At 41.6% G+C, this 22,290-nt stretch overlaps 1 protein-coding gene across 1 annotated transcript in view; it reads right to left on the minus strand.

Moving 5' to 3' along the window:
• Positions 1 to 215: 215 nt before the first annotated feature.
• Positions 216 to 22,290, minus strand: part of LOC127186500 (periphilin-1-like) — a gene marked incomplete at its 5' end in the record, with an annotated part of 36,919 nt that continues 14,844 nt past the window's right edge. The window contains 1 exon segment of the mRNA XM_051142840.1: positions 216 to 538. Within this exon segment, the coding sequence (XP_050998797.1) occupies positions 344 to 538 (195 nt within the window).

The raw sequence follows: 22,290 nt of genomic DNA on the forward strand, positions 1-22,290 counted from the left end.
ACAAATTACATTCCTGAGACCAAGTGATCACACACCGTGGAAGACGCCTGAACAGAAGTACAGGAAGTTGCAATCCAGAACTGCTCCTTCGAACATTAAAAAAATTAACTGAACATTATTTTTTGCAAGGAGGAAGTGTATGAAGATGGATAAGAATCTACATGTAGGGAAAACCTTCTGATTAAGATACTTTAACAATCATTGTAGGCGTTTATTTAATACTAGAAATGTGGTCAGCTATCATAAAGTATTTCTCTTCATCACAAAATAGCAAGGATTTACACAATCCAAGGGGGGAAAGCTAGAAGCTTTAAAATTTTTTTTTACCTGGGCACTAATTCTTCTAAAAAGGGTCTCCAAAATCTTGAGTAGAATTATCATACTCAGTAATGAAATGCTTGAGTTCTTCCACACACCGCTCACCTATTTCATGTAAATTCTGCCTCAGTGCAAACTGTATAGATTTTTCTAATGAAGGATCTTTTTCAATCAGCATTTTCACCACCATCCCGAAAGTTTCACAGTCTTGTCGGTAAACCTAGAATGGTGAGGTACATTTTGGTTAGCTGAGTGAAATTACACAAACACATGGCCGACTGAGCTGGCAGAATTAAGATGCTGAAACCTTACAGTAGCCCGGCCGAACCTCCCTAATACCAGCATAGGCCCCATTGGAACCTGTCTTGGATATCGGCTCACAACTGAGTAAGCAGACACGCCCGCCACTGAGAGGAGAGGTCGGCTGGGCATCTGAGGCTAGGCAGACTACCCCACAGGGTGCTGGACTGGAGGATAAAGGAGGCAAGAACATAGAAGGCGAACAAACCCCTCACTAGTCAGGCACTGTGGCCACTTTTAGTCCTATCAGAGGCAGAGGGATCGCTCAGTTGGAGGCCAGTCTAGTCTGCATAGCAAACTCCAAGCCAGCCAGGGTTACCAGTAGACACATAGTGAGACCCCATCTCCAAAACGCCGGGGGACTTTCTGGAGTTCAGATTCTCTGAATCACAATCAACAGACAAACTCAAAGACCATTTGGAATACAACAAGATATGAGAATGCTAAGCATCTGAGGGGAAATACTGTAGTTACAAATATTTAAACAGAAGCCGGGTGTGGTGCTGCATACCCAATCCCAGCCTGGCCTACGAAGTGAGTTCAGGACAGCCAAGGCTACACAGAGAGACCCTGTCTCAAGGAAAACAAAAAACAAAACAAACAAAATACTCAAATATTGAACCAAAGCCATCAAAACAGGGTTAAAATCAAAACAATGGAGTATGCACACACAGATGTGTACACTACATCTGTGTATATATAAACAGATTATGCACATGCAGTTACATGTACTACATCCATGTATATATAAACATGCATATGTGGTGTGTTTTTTAATGTATATATTTTTATTTCAAATATGAAAACTTTGTCGATGGCAATTAGGTATTTACTGTCTAGTAAATGCATAGTTCCTTTACACTAAATGCCATTTCCTTAATTTTTAATGTTACAAAATACATTTTTCTCATTTCTGTACTCCTTTGTTCATGTACTTAAGGAAAATGCCATTAAGGAAAAAAGGGCAGTTCTGTGGAGCTGGTTCTCTTCTACCTTACACAGGCTCACAGATCCCGGCTGTCAGGCTATGGTGCTAGCACATCTACCCACTGAGCCACTGTGCCAGCCACTGCTCGTCGTTGGTGTTTTGAAGTCTGCAACTTATGTTTTAGCTGCTTAAAAATGGGTATTTAAGGGCTCCTACTGAACTTGCTAAATTTTACTAAATTAATTACCATGATATTGAAACTAATCCCCAAAGGCAGGCACGGTAGTGCGGGCTCACAGAGGCTGAAGCAGTAAGACCGTGCTGTTAGTGTTAGGCCAACATGAACAACAAAGTAGGTTCAAGGCCAGCCTGAGAAACATCGAGAAATCCTGTGTGTCCAAAAGAGGCAACAACAAAGCAAACAAGGAAGAAAGAAACAGATTCACCAGTTCCAAGGAAGTTGAAAAAAGTTTTAGAAATGACAAGACACAGAGTAGAATATATAAAACCTGTATCTGTGAGCCAACGAGATGACTCAGTGAGTGCTTAAGGGGCTTGCTGCCAAGCCTGTGGACCTGAGTTGATCTCACATGGTAGGACAGAACCAACTCCTCTGAACTCCATACGTACGTGTATACATGTACATACACACACACACACACCCCTTGTTAGCAATAAAATAAACACACATATGTACTTTTCTAATATGATAAAATTTCTTTGCAACCTATCAAGTTCAACTCAGCCATTTACTCCATTTTATCCTGAGGCCTCCAGGACATGGGCCTGTATTGGTTGTTGGGTTTCGGAGATGGGACAAGCAGCAAAGGTGCCTATTTAACATACCAAACCAGGTCTGACCTGCAGGCTCTCCCAGCATCCCTCAGTCCCTACCTGAACTTTCTCCCTGACAGGCTCTCCAATATTCACTATATAATCCAGACGTTTTGGTTCTCCCCTGCCCTCTCTGCCCTCTGCTTTTCTGTCTCCCCCTCTACACAGCAAATTCCCTGACCTCCTCCTGTGAGATCAGAGTCAGTCTATTCACATGGTATTGTGGCAACAGGCACAGTACAACTGGGCTCACGGCACATGCTGCCCAAGTCAAGCTAGCACAGTCCCATGGGAAAGAGGAATCACGATGCCTGAGTCGCTGGAGGTAAATCCCATCAACACACAACTTAGATAATAACAGCACTCTCACACCAAGGGCAGGCCTCAGCGGCCTGCTGCGTGGGTGGTCTACATTTTCCTAGCTTTTTAAAAGTAACAGATGCATTAGATGAAGACAATGCTACACTGAACCAGCCTACAAAGCCTTTAGTGTCGATCTGCTTCCTCCCTAAACCCCATTACTGAACGGATTTGTGCTACCTATCTGCATTGGAAAACGAAGCCTAAAATTCTAATACTGAAACTACAACCTGTCACAGGCTACAGACACTCTTGCTTAGTATATGTTCTTATTAAAAGTGTTTTTGAATTATTTACTGGAATACAAAATTGGTTGTACATTTTGGGGGACAAGAATAACCAAAATCGTTGAAAGCAACATAATTCTCTACCTGGGGAAAATTTTTTTCCAAAGACTTTCTAAAATGCGCAGTTGGACATCAAATAGGAAATAGTTTTAGTTAAAGGAAGACCTCACCCTGTAACGTTTTATAAACACAACTTGAAACTGTCAGAAACCTATTCCCGAAATCTGTTCCACAGTAAATCCAATCCCAGACAGGAAGGGTGTGGCTCTCTGTAGCAGAGTTTGTTTGCTTATGGTCCCTAGCTAGAAACACATCAATAACCTGCAGCTCTGATCACTCCAGGCCACACAGGAAGACTCTGCTGCTGTTTCTGTTGTGTTTGGACCTCATCAATATAGGAAGCAGGTCAATGTTGGGGTGGAGCTCTCACACCCTGCACAGACAGCTAAATTTGTCAGTAGAATGAAAACACCATCCAATGTGCTTTCACAGACCTTTATTATAGAGACCGTGCTAACAACCTAATTCTCACACAGGATTTCTAGGAATAAAATATATTAAAATAAACCACTCAGAATTCTGGTTACTAATGATGCTTTCAGATCCAACAATAAACATCTTTCAGTTGAATATAAAGGATATCTTGGTAAAGCAAACTTAATGGCCAATTTGGTCTAGTTAAAATGGCTTCCCAGTACTCAGGAGGCAGAGGCAGGTTTATCAATGTGACTTTGAGGCCAGCTTGGTCTACAAAGTGACTCCAGGACAGCCAAGTCTACACAGATAAACCCTGTCCCGAAAAAGGCCCATTGGGGCTGGACAGGTAGCTGAGCTGGTAAGGGAGCTTGCCGAGCATGTACAATTGACAGCACTATAGCAAGTCATCGAACAAACAAAGCAGCCTGTTTAGGACACAAAACTCCTCTAAAGAATACTACTTCACTCTGTTCCGGGAAGAGGGGAGCACAAAATTAAGGTGAGCAGGTGGAGGGGTGCTCTGCTGTACACTGGCCTCCAGTGCTGCTTGTATCATCCAACAAGACTCTTCCTCTGCTGTTGCTGCTTCGGCATCTCATATAATTTCCTTTAACCAAGCTCATTGGCTTGTATTACTCTATGTCCTGCCCCAGGAGGGCCAAGACCTCATGATAGAGGTAATTGGAGTCGATTAAAAGTCAGCACAAATGGGACAGTTAGATGAGCAGGGAAGACAGAAAAGTGGATGCAAGTGTCAGTCTCTCAGCTGGGAATTGGCGGAAGGCAGATGTGGAGATAAACAGCATACTTCCAGGCTTCTATCAGCAATATAGCAGACAGTGTGTTCTTTTGTTTGTTTGCTTTCTTAGAAGTCTAAGGCTCAAACCCAGGGTCCTACCTGTGTTAGGCAAACACTCTGTCTACCACTGACTTAAATCTCCTGTCTAATATAGTTACAAATAACACACTGGCCAAAGAAGTCTCAAGGGAAATTCTAAGGCATTCTGAATTAAATAAAAATAAAATGTTGAAATTTGTAAAGGGCAACAAGAACTGTATTTAGGGGGAAAATTGAATATTAGAAGACAAAATTGGTAATTTATGACACTACAGAAAAGATGAGATTCAGGGTAACTAGAAGAAAAAATGACAGTAAAACAAAAACAAGGGGTAGGGGAGAGGCTTGAATAAGGCCTTGCTATGTAAGCTTTAAAGTCTGGACTCCAGATAGCCAAGTGCACCTGCCATAGCAGTGCCAGTAAACAAAGATCCTCAAGGTGTGCAGACCAGCCAGCCTAGCTGAATTAGTGAGCTCCAGGTAAAGCAAGGGACCTCAACTCAAAACACAGAGCAGAGGCTGGACCAATGGCTCACTCTGCGGTAAGAGTGTTTACTGCTCTCACCTAGGGCCTGGGTTCAGTTCACACCAGGTCTCACCCAGGTTGGACAGATCACAACCGCCTGTGGCTCAAGCCCCAAGGGGTCCGAACTTTCCGGCCTTTATACTTGTGCACATACCCATGACCCACATACAAATAATAAAAGTAAATCCTTTTTTTTTCTTTCTTTCTGAAGAAATGAAGTGGTGAGTGAGTGTGAAAGACACCCTACACCATGCTCTGGCTTCCACATTTATATATACTATGGATAAAGAGTCAGTGTAACCAAATGCTGGTTTGGGTTTAATGTTAAAATAAGGTCTTGTTTTAGCACAGGCTAATCTCTAAGCTGCTATGCAGTTGAGAATGGCCTTGAAATGATCCTCCTGCCTCCACTTCTGGAGTGCTGGAATTACAAGCATATATCATCATGCTTGTGGGGTACTGAGCATGGAACCTAGACCTCAAGCATGTTCGGAGGCACTCTACAGTTAAGTGAGCCATACCCCCAAAACCTGCTAACTCTGTAACTAACCAACTTTGCAAAGGAGAGAAAACAGATATTGCTTGACTTCAAGGATATTCATTAGCAAACCAACATCCACCTGGCAACCCTGAGCGAGCAGACATTAAATACAAGGCCCAGATGGCCCAGTTAGGGCGGGGTAGAGTCCCTATAAGCACCTCCTCCAGGACAGGCAGAGGCGGCTGAGCCCAGTAGCTGAGGTGCAGACTGGAATTCAGTGCAGCCAGTGCTGGTTGCCAGGCACACCAATGCAAAATACTTATGAGCAGCTGGGAGGAAAAAGGTTGTTTTCACAAGTTTCTGCAGATATAAAACTCCGTAAAGATTAAGTATGTTAATGTAAAAGAATTAATATTAATTAAAGCAGTTTTCCTAATTTCTGTGCAGTTTTCAGTACCTGTGCCTGAAGACTGTTTCGAGGACTAAGTGAAGCAATGCAGAGCATTCATAACCCAGACTCTCATAAAAGTACACTTATTCTGCATCAGAAACAGTGATGAAAATGGAGTAAGAGGCGCGCTCTTGTTTTGGATTCGAGGCTGCTGGTCACATCAAATTCCCAGGAAGCAGAGGGGGATGAATCCTATCACTGGGCCCATTTCTCCTTTTTATTCAGTCTAACATTTGGTGAGCTTTTTGCATCAATAACCTCATATGGAAAATCTCTCATAGGGAAGCCTAGAACCTCTAAGATTACATAGTGAGATCCTGTCTCAGAAACAAAACAGAATAACTAATGCAAGCAGTTTAGATGTGATACTGTAAAGACTGGTGGAAAAGCGAAAACCAAGTAGAGAAGATGAGTATTCAAAGCACAATTAATGCCTGGAAAGTATACTCCAACCTTCAGATAAAAACATAAAAATGTGCCAGGTGTGGTGGCACATCCTTTAATCCCAGCACTTAGGTAGGCAGATGGATCTCTGAGTTTGAAGCCAGCCTGGCCTGGTCGATAAACTGGGTTCAAGGAAAGCCAGGGCTATACAAAAAAATCCTGTCTTGAAGAAGGAGAAGGAGAAGGAGAAGAAGAAGGAGAAGAAGGAGAAGGAGAAGAAGAAGAAGAAGAAGAAGAAGAAGAAGAAGAAGAAGAAGAAGAAGAGAAGAAGAAGAAGAAGAAGAAGAAGAAGAAGAAGAAGAAGATATATATAAAAATGTATGCTAAGAAAAGAATTCCAGGCAGGCATGGTGGCACATGCATTTAATCCCAGCACTCAGGAGGCAGAGGTAGGCGGAGCTCTGCATGTTCGAGGCCAGGCCAGTTTACAAAGCATGTCCAGGACAGCCAGGACTAGAAAAGAAACCCTGTGTTGAGAGAAACAAACTGGAGCATAGACATTTATAATTCTAACATACTAATGAGATTGGTAAAAATCGACAGAAGAGAGCCAGGTGTGGAGGTACATACCTGAGATTCCAATTCTTGAGAGGCAGAGGCAGATAGACACCTATGAGTTCAAGGCCAGTCTGGTCTACAACATGAGTCCAGACAGTCAGGTGTACATAGAGAAACCATGTCTTGAAAAACAAAAAACAAAGACACACCAAACACTTCCGGCTCAAAGCTGCAGCCCCACACCTTTTTTAAATTAATTAATTAATTAATTAATTTACTTACTTATTTATTTATTTATTTATTGAGACAGGGCCTCTCTGCGTAGCCTTGTCTGTCCTGGGCTTACTTTGTAAACCAGGCTGGTCTCGAACTCACAGCGATCCGCCTGCCTCTGCTTCCCGAGCGCTGGGATTAAAGCCGTGCGCCACCGCGCCTGGCTCTCACACCTTTTTAAAAGCAAGCTCTTAAGATTGTTAAGAACACAATATATTTTAACTACTAACATTCAATGTGTGGTGAAACTATTATAATCACAAATGTTAGTACATAGCACACTACTTATGCCTATACATATATGAGTGTGTGTGTGTATGAATGTATGACACCGACACACACACACACACAGGCTCTAAGAACTGGTGTACGGCTGCTGTGATCTAGCTGTGATCTAGCATGTGCAAAGTGCTCTGGCTTCTAAGTCCAGCACCGTGGTATAAACAACAAAAACTACAAACTAAATAACAATTCCAAACATAGAAAAGTATATATATACACACATACACACACACACACACACACACACACACATATATGTATGTATATATGTATATATGTATATATATATATATATATACTTTCCCCACCTTCGAGACAGGGTCTCTCTGTGTTAGGCTTGGCGGCTGTCCTGGACTCACTTTGTAAACCAGGCTGGCCTAGAACTAATAGTGATCCGCCTGCCTCTGCCTCTGCCTCCTGACTGCTGGGATTAAAGGCGTGTGCCACCACACCAGCATGATGTTTTTATATTTTATATATAAGATAGCCATAAACATTTAACTCTACACCATGAGCTTTATACTGATATGTTCGGGAATGAAGTGCACTGTGAAATGCAACATGCTAGACATGCACTAAAACTAAGATGAACTAATAAAGGACTAGAGCCAATATATATCAACATCCAAAGCTACATACTCACACACACACGGTTTTCATTAGAGGGAATATATCAGGGTCTACAACCATAGCTATGTATTCATACGTACACAGTTCTTTATTACTCCTTAAACAGCAGCTTACATTGAATTATGTATTGTAGAGTAATCTTAAGATGTCATAAAGTACATGGAAAGTTATGTAGGTGGGAGGCATGAAGAGGGGCAGAGGTGACGTTGGTAAGAAGCAGGGTTAAAAAAGCATTGAGACATTCTTAGCCATTATAGGCAATATGGAAAACCAGAAAAATATAAAGAGTAATGACTCTTAGGACTTTAAGTTTGGAAGTAACACTAATGACAAACTAGGATCAAAATAGATTTGAAATGCATAGTAAAGATAAAGTTTACATTAAAAAACAAAACAAAGTAAAAACTAATTCCCAGGGACGGGAAGTGCTCAGTTGGCAGTGTTTGTCTAAGACATACAATGCCCTGGATTTGAACCCTAGCACAATATAAAAGCGGATGAACATCTGTAATCAGCAAATCCTCCTGTTGTCATGTTCCTGTGCAGGTGAGTGCTGGGCTTACAGATGTGCAAAACCACCTGTGGCTTTTCACGTGGTCTGCGGATTTAACTCTGGCTGCGAGGCTTAGAGCTTGGCCTTCCTGAGCCACCTCACTGGCCCGGCAGTGGACACACATATCCACAGCCAAGGACCTGAGGGAGAATCTAGGAAAGGAAAACTCTTGTATTAGTCTTACCTATTCTTGTGTAAATAAGAATTGCTAAGTATCATTCAGTATTTCTGCTTATAAGAAATTGAGGGCAGATACTCAAGTTTGTTACATATATGTTCACTCTGTAACACATTCTAGTAAATGGATTTTTTTCAAAGTTGAGTTACTGGTGTAAAGACTGCTTCATTGTTTAGTAAAATCACCAGGACTAGAATAATGAATAAATTTGGAGTAAGAAAAACAGGGAAAACCAGAAGGAAAATCTTGTTTGGACTAGTGTCACCTAATATTTGATTGGCTCAAATAAAATAAAGGTCCCAAAGGCCTCCCACCTTGCCATGTGAGCCAAATGGAGTGGCAGACAGTCATTTCCTCTTTATCTTTCCTCTCCCTGACTGCCATGTGCTCGTATAGATAGAAGAGACGAAGGGGCTTTTCAGATAAACATATCCTGGAAAAATGCATTAAACCACTCTCATCTCCAAATATATTTCCAGGATCATATGATAATAAAGTAAAAATGTTCAAAACCAAAAAAAAAAAAAAAACCAAAAAAACCAAAGTTAAAACAGGTATACCATTCAGGATGGCACTATATAAAAAGTCCAAAGGAATACATGTTTGTAAGATGAAGCAAGAGTTAGAAAAATGTTTCTAGTTTCTGCTTTGGTCTCTATTGTGCAGCTATGACAGGAAGGCTCCAGAATTCTCTCTCAGATACAGAGTCATCTCCAGTGGGTTTAGCAGTATTTATGCCAAATAGCTCGCTCATCTGTGCCCCTGCAGTGTTCTGTCCTCTAGTCCCCCTAAACAATAGCCATTTCAGCCTCAGAGACAAAGCAAGCCATGTTAACTGGAACAACATTAAGTCAAGACTTGACAATAATGCCCCAGATTTGTTCTAAAGAGCAGCAGCCATTCTGTTCACATGAATAGCACATCACCAACAGGCCAAATGGCAGCCATGTTAAACAGTCTTTTAGCCTTCAAGTGACTTCCCACAGTCATAATTACTGTCAAAGATTCAAATTCAATTCTTTGTATAATGAGAACCAACTGTTATAACCTTGGAAAATACATCCTTCATATCTATAGGCATGCCACAAAGGGAAAAAAATATAATAACAACTGCCAGAGATAAAAATGAGTATCATTTTCTTTCTATTTATGCAGAAAAGAAAAATGGTTTGAGTACTGTGCATGTACACTAAACAACAAAAATCTAACTTAAATAGTTTCATCTTCAGAATTGGAGAAAAAAAAAGTCTCATTTATAAAACTCTACACAACTCCTCTTCCTGAGAGGTGGCTGGCAGCACTGGGAGTCTAAGCAGAGTGATGGAGAAGTCCACGGCCACAGAATCTACAGGCTTGGGGTGCTCGGGCCTTTTTCCCAGTTCTTACTTTAAGGACTACTACAGTGCTTTAGCTCAGGGGGCTTTCCAGGGGACTGAGAGAACACCACGAAACACCAGCTTTGTCCTGGTATAAAGTACCTGTATTACTAAGACTGGCTTACTGCTCTCCTCCTACAGTGGCATTCCCCATGTTTTGCCCTGACAGACTGTGGTTTGAGGATGAAGACTCAGTTTGCACCTTGGTGGACATACAGACACCACCCTGACTGGCACCAGCCACGTGGCACTGATAATCCATTCCGAAAAGTGAAGAGGGTGCCATCCTCTCAGCTTATGAAAGGAAATGGAACACTGTAAGAGCACCAAGACATAATGAATCACATCCAGAAAACCAGCCCAAAAAACTGATCGGGCACACCAGACAAAATGGTACTAACTACTCCCTCACCTGGACTTCATAAAAGGACACCTAGCAGTGTCCCAATTATAGCGCCAGATCAGCAGACCTGCCTGCCACCTGACCATTAGGCACCAAACCCCCAGACGTGAGGAGTTAACTCCCTGCTGCTGGCTACTGAAGTCAGCTATTGACGTGAGGAGTTAGCTCCCTGCTGCTGGCTACTGAGCTATTTGCCTTCTGGGCTCAGTCCCACCCTGCACCTGTACAACTCCCACCACCTGGCTCTTCTGGAGGTCATGTTGACCCTGTGATCTGGCAGTGGTCTGATTCTGCTGCAGCTTCTTTATTCTTGGCCAGCTGTTACCAACAGAAGCTCTGTATCTGTGACTATACTGCTGCTGAATAAATCCTGACATTGTGGAGTGACACAGAGGTGCTTACCAACCTTTCTGACAGTGTGCTCATGTCTACTATATGTATTGGGAACTCTTTTGGTGAACAAAACATGAATGTTTAGCTGGGGGGGGGGGGGGGGGAATGCTCAGTAGCTAACAGTATGCACTGCTCTTCCAGAGGGCCAGAACTCAATTCCCAACACCCTACCAGACAGCTCCTAAGTGTCTGTAACTCTGCTCCAAAAGAATCACTGATGCCTCTGGCTTCCTGGGGAACATGAACACGAACACACACACACACACACACACACACACACACACACACACACACACACACAGAGAGAGAGAGAGAGAGAGGGAGAGAGAGAGAGAGAGAAACATAAGAACAATTGTAGTATTACAAAATAGTTAAATTAGTCTTACTGATAAAGGCACTGCTTAGATTGGTTAGGAACACAAGTAAATATTTTAGTTTAAAAGGGTTAGATTTATATGAGAAGCCAAAAGAAAAATTATAGGCAGAAATCTGCACATATCAGGGAAAGCCTCCCAAAGGGAGAGAAACTTGTCATCGCCATCATCATCATCATCATCCTCACGGTCACCATCACTGTTCCTGAACACATGATGGAGGCCTGAGTGCCCCTGCTGGTGTCAGAGGACAACTCTGTGGAGTCAGGTCTCTCTTTCCATCTTCACATGGGTTCTGGAGATCAAACCCCAGTAGCCAGGCCTACAATGACCTTCACTAGATAAACCCCTCACTAGAAATCAACACACGCACAGAGGGAAGGGCAGACGGAAGGGCCAGTAATTTCCAGAGCTTGCACTTCTATGATAAGCATAAATTTGAAGGATTCAAAGAAACCTCTGTAGCTCCAGGCCAGCACCCACCCAACACTCCACATACTAGCGAGTAAAACTAAGCCAAGTAGTTAGGAGCACTGTCCTTTGTTAGAAAATTCCAAATTATGAGATGTATTGGCCATTTCTTGCTTAAAACATTTAGTATGAAGCTACTTGGTACCATATAGAATATTCTTACTTGGCCAACCAGTAAGGTTTACAACTTGGTTGATTAAGCAGTTTGGTTTACCTGGTCTACCCTTACTCACGGGATGCCATGAATTGTTGGCAGAAGTCCAGAACGGCAATTACTCAATCTGCTGTGAACTCCCTACTACTCTCTGGTCGACTTCTGTATCAGCAAACAACACGGTGAGTACTCTCAGCCCTCTCCACACCCAATTCAGGAACTTCAGCAGTGATAGGACTCCCCACCTTCCTATCTTGTTTCCCTCTGCTCTTAGCAAAATTACCTCTTTCCCAACTTATCTCTTTCCACCTAAAAAAAAAACCAAAAACAAAAACTCATTCTGTTCTCCTTTGTCCTCTTACTTGAGGAATCACAGTTTCCCTCCCAACCCTTACAACAGAAACATCCACTCTCCCTGACACTACCACAGTCTAATCCAGGCTCTCTACACAAAAAAGGAGCAAAACATGTCTCCATAGCTAAACTAATCTACTGATCACAATAGGCTTGTGCTAAAAATTCATCCATAAGTTGTTCTGCCTGCCCATCAGTAGAACAGTTAAAAAATCTGTCTCCAACCCACATGTGCTTGTATGCCCACTGTGGGCTATTTACTATTATGACCATGTGTAGCTTCTGCCAGCACATTTCAGTAAATGGTCTCTATACAAATGCCATTTTTCACTCCTGTCAACTGTGCCTCTCACTTCGTGGGCTCTACACTAATGAACAGTCAGGGATGAAACGATATTTCTTCCTGCTGGACCCTTGACAGTAAAATGCAGACGTACAGGGGAGATGTCATTTCCCCTGGAAATCCACACAAACTTGCATTTCTTTTCTTTCTTTTTTCTTTTTTAATTTACTTATTATTATGTATGCAGTGCTCTGCCTGTACATATACCTGCAGGCCAGAGAGGGCATCAGATCTCATTATAGATGGCTGTGAGCCACTATGTGGTTGCTGGGAATTGAACTCAGGACCTCTGGAGGAGCAGACAGTGCCCTTAACCTCTGAGCCATCTCTCCGGCCCCATGAACTTGAATTTCTAAGTACAAACCAATAACTCCAAGTCTCAGGCCCTGAGGGAACTTTCTAAAATAAGTAAGAGCCAGGAGAAGCAGCTGAACTAACCTCTGGGACTTCAGGTTGTGTAGGTATTCAGTATAGAATATAGAGTGTGTCTTAAATATGGGCAAGCCCAAACAGGAGACTTTATTCTTACATTAAAATGTAAGTTTTCTAATCCATGTTTTTTATGATTACAGACTAAATGTAAAGCCAAACAGCAGCAAATAAACAGCAAATCAGCCGACTTTTAACTGAAACTGGCATAAACGGAATCCTGTTTGAATTCTGCATACTTGGCTTTTGAATTTTTGCTTAGAAAAAAATGTTTATTTTCATTTGTGAAGCTAATAATTGCTTGCCAGTTATACAGACATAGTATGCATCCAACCACACTGCTGCTTCCCTTTTAATAGGTAGAGGCCTTAGGCTGGCACCTTTGTTTTAGTCAGCTGAGTGTGTCCATTGAGCTGATGATCTGGAGGGCCCCCTGTCCTGTGCAGTTTGGTTCTGCCATTAGTTATCTCAGGCCAGCGGATATCGATACTATAGGCAATCCTCTGTGTTGCCTTTCAAGCACTTCATAGAAAGAAGCAAAGCTGACTTTAAGCTCCGTGTGCACAGACTGAAAGCTTCCTGGTAAATGTATTGTGTGGTTATGTGATCTAACTGATCTGGACAACAGAAGAGAAGAAATTACTTTTATTTCAAAGTATATTTCTCTTTACATGCAGTTTCATATAATGTGTCCAGAAATGGAGCTTTTGAAAAACTGATCATACATAAAATAAGTCTAGGCCTACTTTTTGAATATTTATGTTTTCCTTACAGCTAGTAAATTATAGAATGCCTTCCTTGCTGGTACGTACATGCCTTTAATCCCTGACACTCAGGAGACAGAGACAAGTAGATTGCTGGGAGTTCAAGGCCTACCAGGTCTGCATAGAGGACAGCCAGAGCCACACAGAGACCCTGTCATCTGAAAGACTCCAACCAGCAGGGGATGGAAGCAGATGCCAAGACTCCACAGAAAGTACAGAAATAAATAACAAAACAGCCACAAAACAAATGTAGGGGAGAAAAAAGCAAACAAGAAGAAGAGCCATTGAAGTGGCTCATCAGAAGAAGATGCCTGCTATCAGGCCTGACAACTTGAGTTTGATGTCCAGGGCCTATGTGATGAAGGGTGTTAACTCCACAGACTGTCCTGACAGTATGCACACACACAGACAGACACACACTCCTCCTCCACACACCTGGCACATAACTTTAAGTTATCTATAAATAGAATCACAATTTTGCAGAGGTCTTCCATCAAATACCAGTGGTTGCACACTGTAGCTCACATGTGCTGTGGAGTACATGAAAGTCTGCTTTACTATCTCCAAGTAAGATACCCATATGCATATTAAACAAAAGCTGAAGACACAGAAGGTATCATGCAGGGTTACACCTCAGAAGATAAAACTGCACATAAAGATGAAAAATAAGAGAACAGTCGAGCAGAAAATTCCAGAGAAGAAGTCATTTTTAATGCTATAAAAAGAAACCAAACGTAACAGGTGAAAACAAGATTAGAGTTACCCAGAACACACAAGGTATTCCACAGGAAATTTTTACATTTACGAGCCAAAGAAAAATAAGGGGAGTCGGAGAAAACAAGTGGAAAGTAAAAGAGCACTCCAGGAACAGCAGAAGGTCCTGGACCACACAGGGAGCAGCAGACACAAGAGGCAGGGGATCCAGTCCCTGACATGGACGGAAGCTATAAAATATTCCCAAGAAGGAATCCAAACGCAATCATCACCTCAAAGCTGCAAAGAATCAGGCAAGTGTTACTGAACACGGCACCCATACTTGGAGTTTCCACTAAGGGGAGAGTTTTCAGAGACTGGCTGTCAGTTTCTCCACAGAACCTTTAACCACAGTGGCAAGGTGGGCTGGAGAGACGGCTCAGACGGGAAAGGCTAGACTCACAACCAAAATATAACTAAGGTGGAAAGGTGCTCCCAGTTGAAAAGCACTGAGCACTGGCAGCTACACTGTGCTTTATGAATGTCCTTAACGTTTTATTTAGTGACAAATAAGACTGCTGACTTAGAACAAACAGAACTGAGTAGCAGGAACAGTAATTTACACCAGAGAAAGTCTTCATGAACACTGAATAGTGGTGGGAGTAGCTGGGAGCAGCCTGCACTTGGCCTCATCTTACTTTCTGCATCCGTTAAGGGCAGCATCCCAAGAATAAGGTTTAAAATGGACTCCTAATACCTTGTACCCTTTTACAAACGGTTCTTATAAAAGTTTGGAATGTATACTGTCTATATTTTTACCAAAAATGTCAATTTTGATATTTCCAATGTGGTAGATTATCTTACATTAAGTTAACTCCCCTTCTGGGCCCTCACACACAGTCAAGGATGCCCTGCATTTCTGAGCCTGCTGTCTCACTGTCTCCACCTCCTGAGTGCTAGAACTGCAAGTGTACAGCACCACACCGCGTTTATGATTTGCTGGGGAATCAAACCGAGCCTCGTGCATGCTAGATAACTACCAATACAGTAGCTCCAGGCCACCTCCTTCTCTTAAAATGACACCACACATCTTAACACTTTAGCAGAGAGCTCGTGTAGAATAATACAAGCAAGATTTAACTAGTAGTAAACTATGCATTTCAAAAACATTAATATTTGGCCAAAATAAACAATTCTTATTTTAGAAATGCAATTTTTTGCAGAGGCAAATCTTGGGAGTATGTTTTACAAAATCTATATATGCAAAGTCTGCAGAAGTGGTTGATGGCAGATCGGTATACACAATTGTGTAGACCTGATGTCTAGACAAGATAATACCCAGTTAAGAGCTATACTTTTAAGAACATTTGTAACTTGTCTGATAACAAGGAAAAGCAAAAAATTGCTTCCATTACATGAGGCAGCTAAATGCTTCCCTCATACACATAGGGCAATAGATAGAGCATGCTCCATCTGAAAACAATTTCATTTTGATCTATCAGAAACTGAAAGCTGATTCTGTATGTCCACACTCTTGTCAACATTTCCAGGATGACTATCCATATGCCTAATCTTTATTATGGATTTCCTGAAAGAAGCAGGAGCTGGGGAGAGAGAGTGCTGGGACTCACCAGGCTGCCGACAGAGGAAGGCAGCTGTAGGACGGGAGCTGAGACACTGAGAAACTCATCTTGTACACTCTTAACTCAGGAAGCAATATGACTCCCCGGGCTTAACTGGGGTCCACAGGGGCTTCTTAAAAATAGTATTTCATTTCAGTGTAGGACCCCTACATGTCTACTAAAGAAGAAGGTTAAAAATGTAAAACACATAAAACTCTATTATTAAATGTGAACTAACATGGGAGAGAAAGAGCAAAGGGCTGGACACGGCTCAGCAGCAGCAGCCTGCTCAGCCTGGGCTTGATCCCCAGAACTACAAGAAAAATCCAACACGCAGGTTTGTAAACAAGACTACTGAGCTCTGACTATCAAATATGATTTACGAAAGTCAAAGAATATGTACTATATATAGGGAAGATAGAACAAAAAGTAGATCTGTGACTCTACTCCTCAATTTAATGCCTTAATTGTCACAAGATTATTTCTAATTCACTGGTATAGAATTTTGTATGTAGATGCAAAATAAGTTTAATTCTAGATACAGTGGCATAGAATTCAAATGTAAATTTATTCTTTACCCACATTATATATGTATGTATAAATAAATATATATATATTTATTTATTTATACTTCATATGAGGTATTGTACCCATATAACTCAATTATAATACAAAGTTTACTTCCAATACTTTGAAAGCGCTACGAGTTAGAGAGATGGCTCAGTGGTTAAGAGCACTGTCTGCTCTTCTAGCCTGCAGGCCTAATGCAGGTAAAGCATTGTATATACATAATAAATAAATAAATAAATAAATCTTAAAGAAGAAGAAGAAGAAGAAGAAGAAGAAGAAGAAGAAGAAGAAGAAGAAGAAGAAGAAGCAGCAGCTATTGCAGGCTGTTTAGAATAAATAAGTTATACAAGTTAATTGTTAGCTGATCAAATCATGGTCATGTCAATCATTAGTCTACTTTTATTGCAAGAATATACATCTTAGGTGCAGCAGATGAATATTCTGTAGAAAGATAAGGTAGGATAGTTAGATAAGGTCATCAAAAACCTCAGAGACATACAGAATATAGCATTTAAAAATGTTTCATTATTTTAAAGATTCACTGACAATCAGACAGGTAACACCTGGCAATACCCAGACTGCCTCACAAAGAACCTCCTTCTGGAGATGGCTTCAAATGAGGCAAACAAGCCACTGGGCAAGATGTCCTTGTTTATACCACAGACAGAATTCTGCCTAAAAAAGGGATATGCTTGGATGCAGGCAGTCGACAGCCAAACTCTGCCAAGACAGGGTGAGCAAGTCCTCAACAGTTCCTGCCTCACAAATATGTCTGTCAGATATATGGGGCCAGAAGGCTGAAGAAGGTGCTGCAACATAATAGAGAGTTTTGGGTGACTGTTCAGGTAGCAAACTGTCTCTGTCATCCTCTCATTTGGAAGCTACTAACCTGCACTCCTGGCATACTCAGGTAATCAAGTTTATTCCTTCTCAAGTCTCTAAAGGAGTTGAAGACCAAGTAGCTTAGTTTTACAATGAAGCTTAGTTGTTTAGGGGTCAAGATGTTTTTACGTCTAGATAGATGTTTTAAGTTGACAATGACAAGATGTGATGGAGACTGATTTACATTCAGAATTTTAGACTCATCAAGATAGGAAAAATGTTTTCTTCAAGGCTGTCAAATACAAACAGCTAAAACACTAAGAATGTAACATTTATATAATTCCCGATCGTGTCATGGTTCTTCTTCCTATAGGTAGTTTATTGTATATACATGGAATAATATAAAGGTATACGTAAAAAAATAAAAAAAATTTTTAAAAGAATATGTAGTCTAACTTTTATAGAAATGCTAATAATAAAACTCAGTTAACAAAAGTAATTGGAATGATAAATTTAAAGGAAACTGAAAATTGATCACACACACACACACACACACACACACACACAAAATCAGCTAACGGCTAGGCAGGAAAAAAACTATTTCTAAATTAACGTGATGTTTCTTAGGTAGTTGGGGCCCCTGGATAGCTATGACCTATTGTGATAGAACACACCCCGGGGCTGTGACTAACAGATAGTGCCTAGCCTCAAGAACTCGTATGTGTATGTGTACGTATACATACTGTCTGAGTCTTCTCAAGTTAAAGGAAAACCAGAATGGCCAATCCCCTTCACTTAATGCTATGGTGTTCACTCTACTTTCTGTTTAGAACATCATAGCAACCTTCCTCAGGCCAGGCAGTGGTGGCACATGCCTTTACTCCCAGCACTCAGGAGGCAGAGGCAGGTGGATACTTTGAGTTCTTTGAGGCCATCCTGGTCTAAAGAGAGTTCCAGTTCAGGCAGGATACCCAGAAAAACCCTGTCTTGAAAAAAGCCAAGCCAACAACAACAACAAAGTTCCTATCCCCATCACATTCATCTAGGAATTATCAAGAGAATAATAATAAATCTAATTTTCAGTAGGCAAAAGTTTCATAAAGCAGCAGTATCTTAGGGTGTATTATGACAGAGGAGGGATTTAGAATTCAGAGTACCTTCTTTTACTATTATAAAACAAAAAAGGGAAACATCCTACAGAAGTGGGGTCTCTGCAAATTCATATACTGCAATTACTCTTTACCCTTACAAAGTGGTTTAACATATGCTACAGAGCTATAAAAGTGGGGCTCTACTTAGCAGGCACTCCAGTGAACTCTCAGGCAGTATTTAAAACCCGTTCAGTTCTCCCCTACTGGTGCTGTGCAGGATGCCAAGGAGAAAACACCAGCATGCAACATTCACAACTGAGGCAGATGTACCTACTGGGGAAACAGTGGCAGGACTACAGAGGTAGCCAATGCTTTCTGGTTGGATCTGAGGTCTGATCCACAGGAGGGAATAGCTGGTACTGTAGACATGGTCAAAAGCCGGGGGCTAGGGACGTCAAAGGCCTAGTAGGGAAGGTACCACCACCTTTTGGTACATGGATATGATGTACTTGTTCATTGCTCTATACAATCATGGTCACAGACTAGAGTTGCTCTCCATTTTGGTCATAGAAGCCTCTTTCTATGGTTAGCAGTGACTATAGAGGCTCAAAAACGGTCAGAGTGCTGGAAGTGATATTACATGCTTGGTTCTAAATACAAGATCTACATTACCAACTCCTAGGTTCATGGATCATTACAGAAGAGAGAATGGGGCAGAGTGGGCTTTCACACTCCTGAACTCTCAGCAGGTGTGATCCTGTACAAGATTGGGCCCCTCAATACTGCATCCTGGAGGGAGGAGGAGCTGACAAACAGTGCTTGCTACTGCAGGGGAGGAGACATTTTCTTTTGTGATGTAGCCACTGTTGAAATGTCTGCACTCATAAATAACCTTCTATCCATGCTCATGTAAGTAACCCAATTAAACCCATTAACTCACAAACGAACAAGTCCTTCTCGGTACTTTGCAAGACATAATTCTAGGTGTGTGACCCCACAGAATTACAAAAATCGATAATTTACTCCAAATGTTCTGTTTCTTGTTAACTGCATGTAAACTCTCCTAGAATAAGCTGTGTGGCAGGCAGTGTGGTGGCCCTACTGTCACACACCTGAACCAGTTGAATATTAGGTCACAATCTTCAAACAGCAAGCGTATGTCTTAGTTTTGAGGTGTTCTCAACCACAAATTTGTGTGCAAAGGGCAGCAGAGACAACTACCTATCACAGTATGTCTTCCATGCAGATAAGTGCTTGCATCCGTATTCTTCCACCTTAGAAGTGTGATTCTCCTGGGCACAGGCACATTGCGCTGAAGCAGCAGAGGGCTACACCAGAGCTCTGACCTGAATGACTAACCTCAGTGCACTTCCTTTGTAGGGCCTGGGACTGCTGGGTTGAACAGCAATAGCTTGTTAGGAGGCTCATTTCTCATTTCTTACATTTTCACATTAAAGCACAAAGGATTTAAAGTATAATACACGCAGGCTACCATTTCTTTGCATTGTTTCTGCATTCAATTTTAAAACTTTTCATAACTACATTGAATATGTTTTAACTAAATTAACACAGCCTCAGTGAGCCAACCTGCTCTTGAAAGTCACGTACAAAACTAGAAGATTTACTATTAATCATAAGCAAACAACGCAACCCTAAAAAATTCAGGAGCTTAAACACAGAATCAAGGCAATAGTAAAAGTGCATAAGTAACCCATATGGCCCTTGACTGGCTTCCTGATGGTGGTGTACTGCCCTCCAGCCTGGCTATGCACAGGTTCCCTCACTGTACAGGAGACCGTAAGGGCAATCCAGTAGCTGTCATCCTAGCATCAACTGCAGGTGGGTGCAAAAGTGAGGAAGCAAGCCATTTCCTAAGGCAAACGCCAGAGCTCTGAACAGCGCAGAGTCCCATGAAAGTGGGACTGAGGCTCAAAGACCTGGAGGGTCAGGTGAAGCCTCCCAGGCCACAGCACTGAAGAGCAGCTTTCTCAGGCCACAGCTTAAGGAACTGCAGCTTAAATGTCTGGGATTTGATGGATTTATCTAAACACAGACGTTGGAGGTTGGTCTGGTGCTATGTATTGTGATGCTAATTATTGAGTCAAAAGATTTAATTGCTGCCCTGAACCTCACCTCCTTGACTGGCTGAATAAAAGGTCTATACCTAGGCAAGGCAGAACACAGGGCAAAGTGTAAGTTCAAGGGCTTTGAGCAGAGAGAATCTTGGGAAGGAGAGGCAGAGGAGATGGGGGAGGAAGGAGGGAGAAAATCACCACAGGACAGGAAAGACCCATGAGGCCCAGGGGAGGAATCCTGAGGTACCACAGGCTATTATAAAGTACATCAGATGTCTGTGTCTATATTGATTGTAAAAGCAGGTAAGACAATACAGCAATAATAATTATAAGCCTAATAATAAACATTAGGCCGCACTTTTAAATTAACCTCAACAGATCACAAGATTCTTGCTGTTAAGCATGTAAAATGTGCTTATGTTGAATGGTGCCTAGAAAGCCATTCCTATGCCAGAATCTTACCAGCATTTAAAGACAAAGAAGAACTGTGCCAGGTACACAGCATGACATTGACAATGATACAGAACCCAAAACCAGGAACTAAGGAGACCTCATCTTTTATTGCTTCAGTCATTTTAAATATTGGTTGAAGGGCCTATCTAGTTGTTTGTTCACTATCTTTTTATATCAATTATATTCCCATTCCAGTATACATCAGCTATGCTTAGCCACTGATCATGTAATTCGTACAACGTCTTATGTTACTATTATTTAATGTCTGTCTGTAGACTTTACTTGGTGCCGTAATGAGAAACTGCCCTCTGATGGTCTACATTGTTCCAAAAGCATCCCTTTGGTTAATAATGTCTCCTAACTCTAAGGCTCAACTTAACAGAGAAGGCCTGAAAAAGACAGGGAAGAAGCGAGTGGGCACTGCCAGGGCAACGCTGCCTCCACCTTGCGCAGAGCATGGAGAGAATGCCCCTTAGTACAGACAAACGAGGCAGCGATGGCTTCTATCTTCCTAGACTATTCATTTGCCCATCCATATTTATCTTATCTGTATGTGTGTGTACACATACAGGTATGTGCCGGGTATGTCAGATACTTTGGTTTTCTCTTTCCATCATTAAGAGTCTCTGCGATCCAATGCTTTGGTCATCAGCCTTGGCTGTGAGTGCCTTTATCACTCAGCCATTTTGCTGGCCCTAAAGAGACTTTCTTATCGGGGATAATACTAAATCATAAAATGCCCGAAGCTCTTACTTTTTGTCAACATACTTCTATAATGATGAACACTGGTCAAGTCTTAAGTGGAATGAAACATTGCACAGTGTCATGCCATGGCTTTTACACATTTATTTTTCTACTTTTTTCACAACAGAAAATCAGGGGAGAGCGCACATGCAGCCATGGCTTTTAAATGCCACATTCTTTTCTGTTACTACCTAAAATGCAGCTCTATGGACATACAACTGTCAAAACTCATTCATATTTAAGCCACACAATTTTATCTGTTCATTAAGCACACCTCAATTTATATTATAGATATGTAACTTTTAATCCCCATAACATTAAGATGCTGGTAACTTTCAGGTCATAAAAAGTAACAGATGTAAGTAAAAAGAACCTTTTCTAATTGTTTCATTCTAAATACAGGATGCATAATCAGCATTAAATAGAAAGATGTGAGAAAATTCAAATCTTGACGGCCCGCTCAGACCTTATGAGTAAGAATGACTTTTGATGAAATACTCA

Source organism: Acomys russatus, unplaced genomic scaffold (assembly GCF_903995435.1).
Source record: "Acomys russatus unplaced genomic scaffold, mAcoRus1.1, whole genome shotgun sequence".
Taxonomy (NCBI): Eukaryota; Metazoa; Chordata; class Mammalia; order Rodentia; family Muridae; genus Acomys; species Acomys russatus.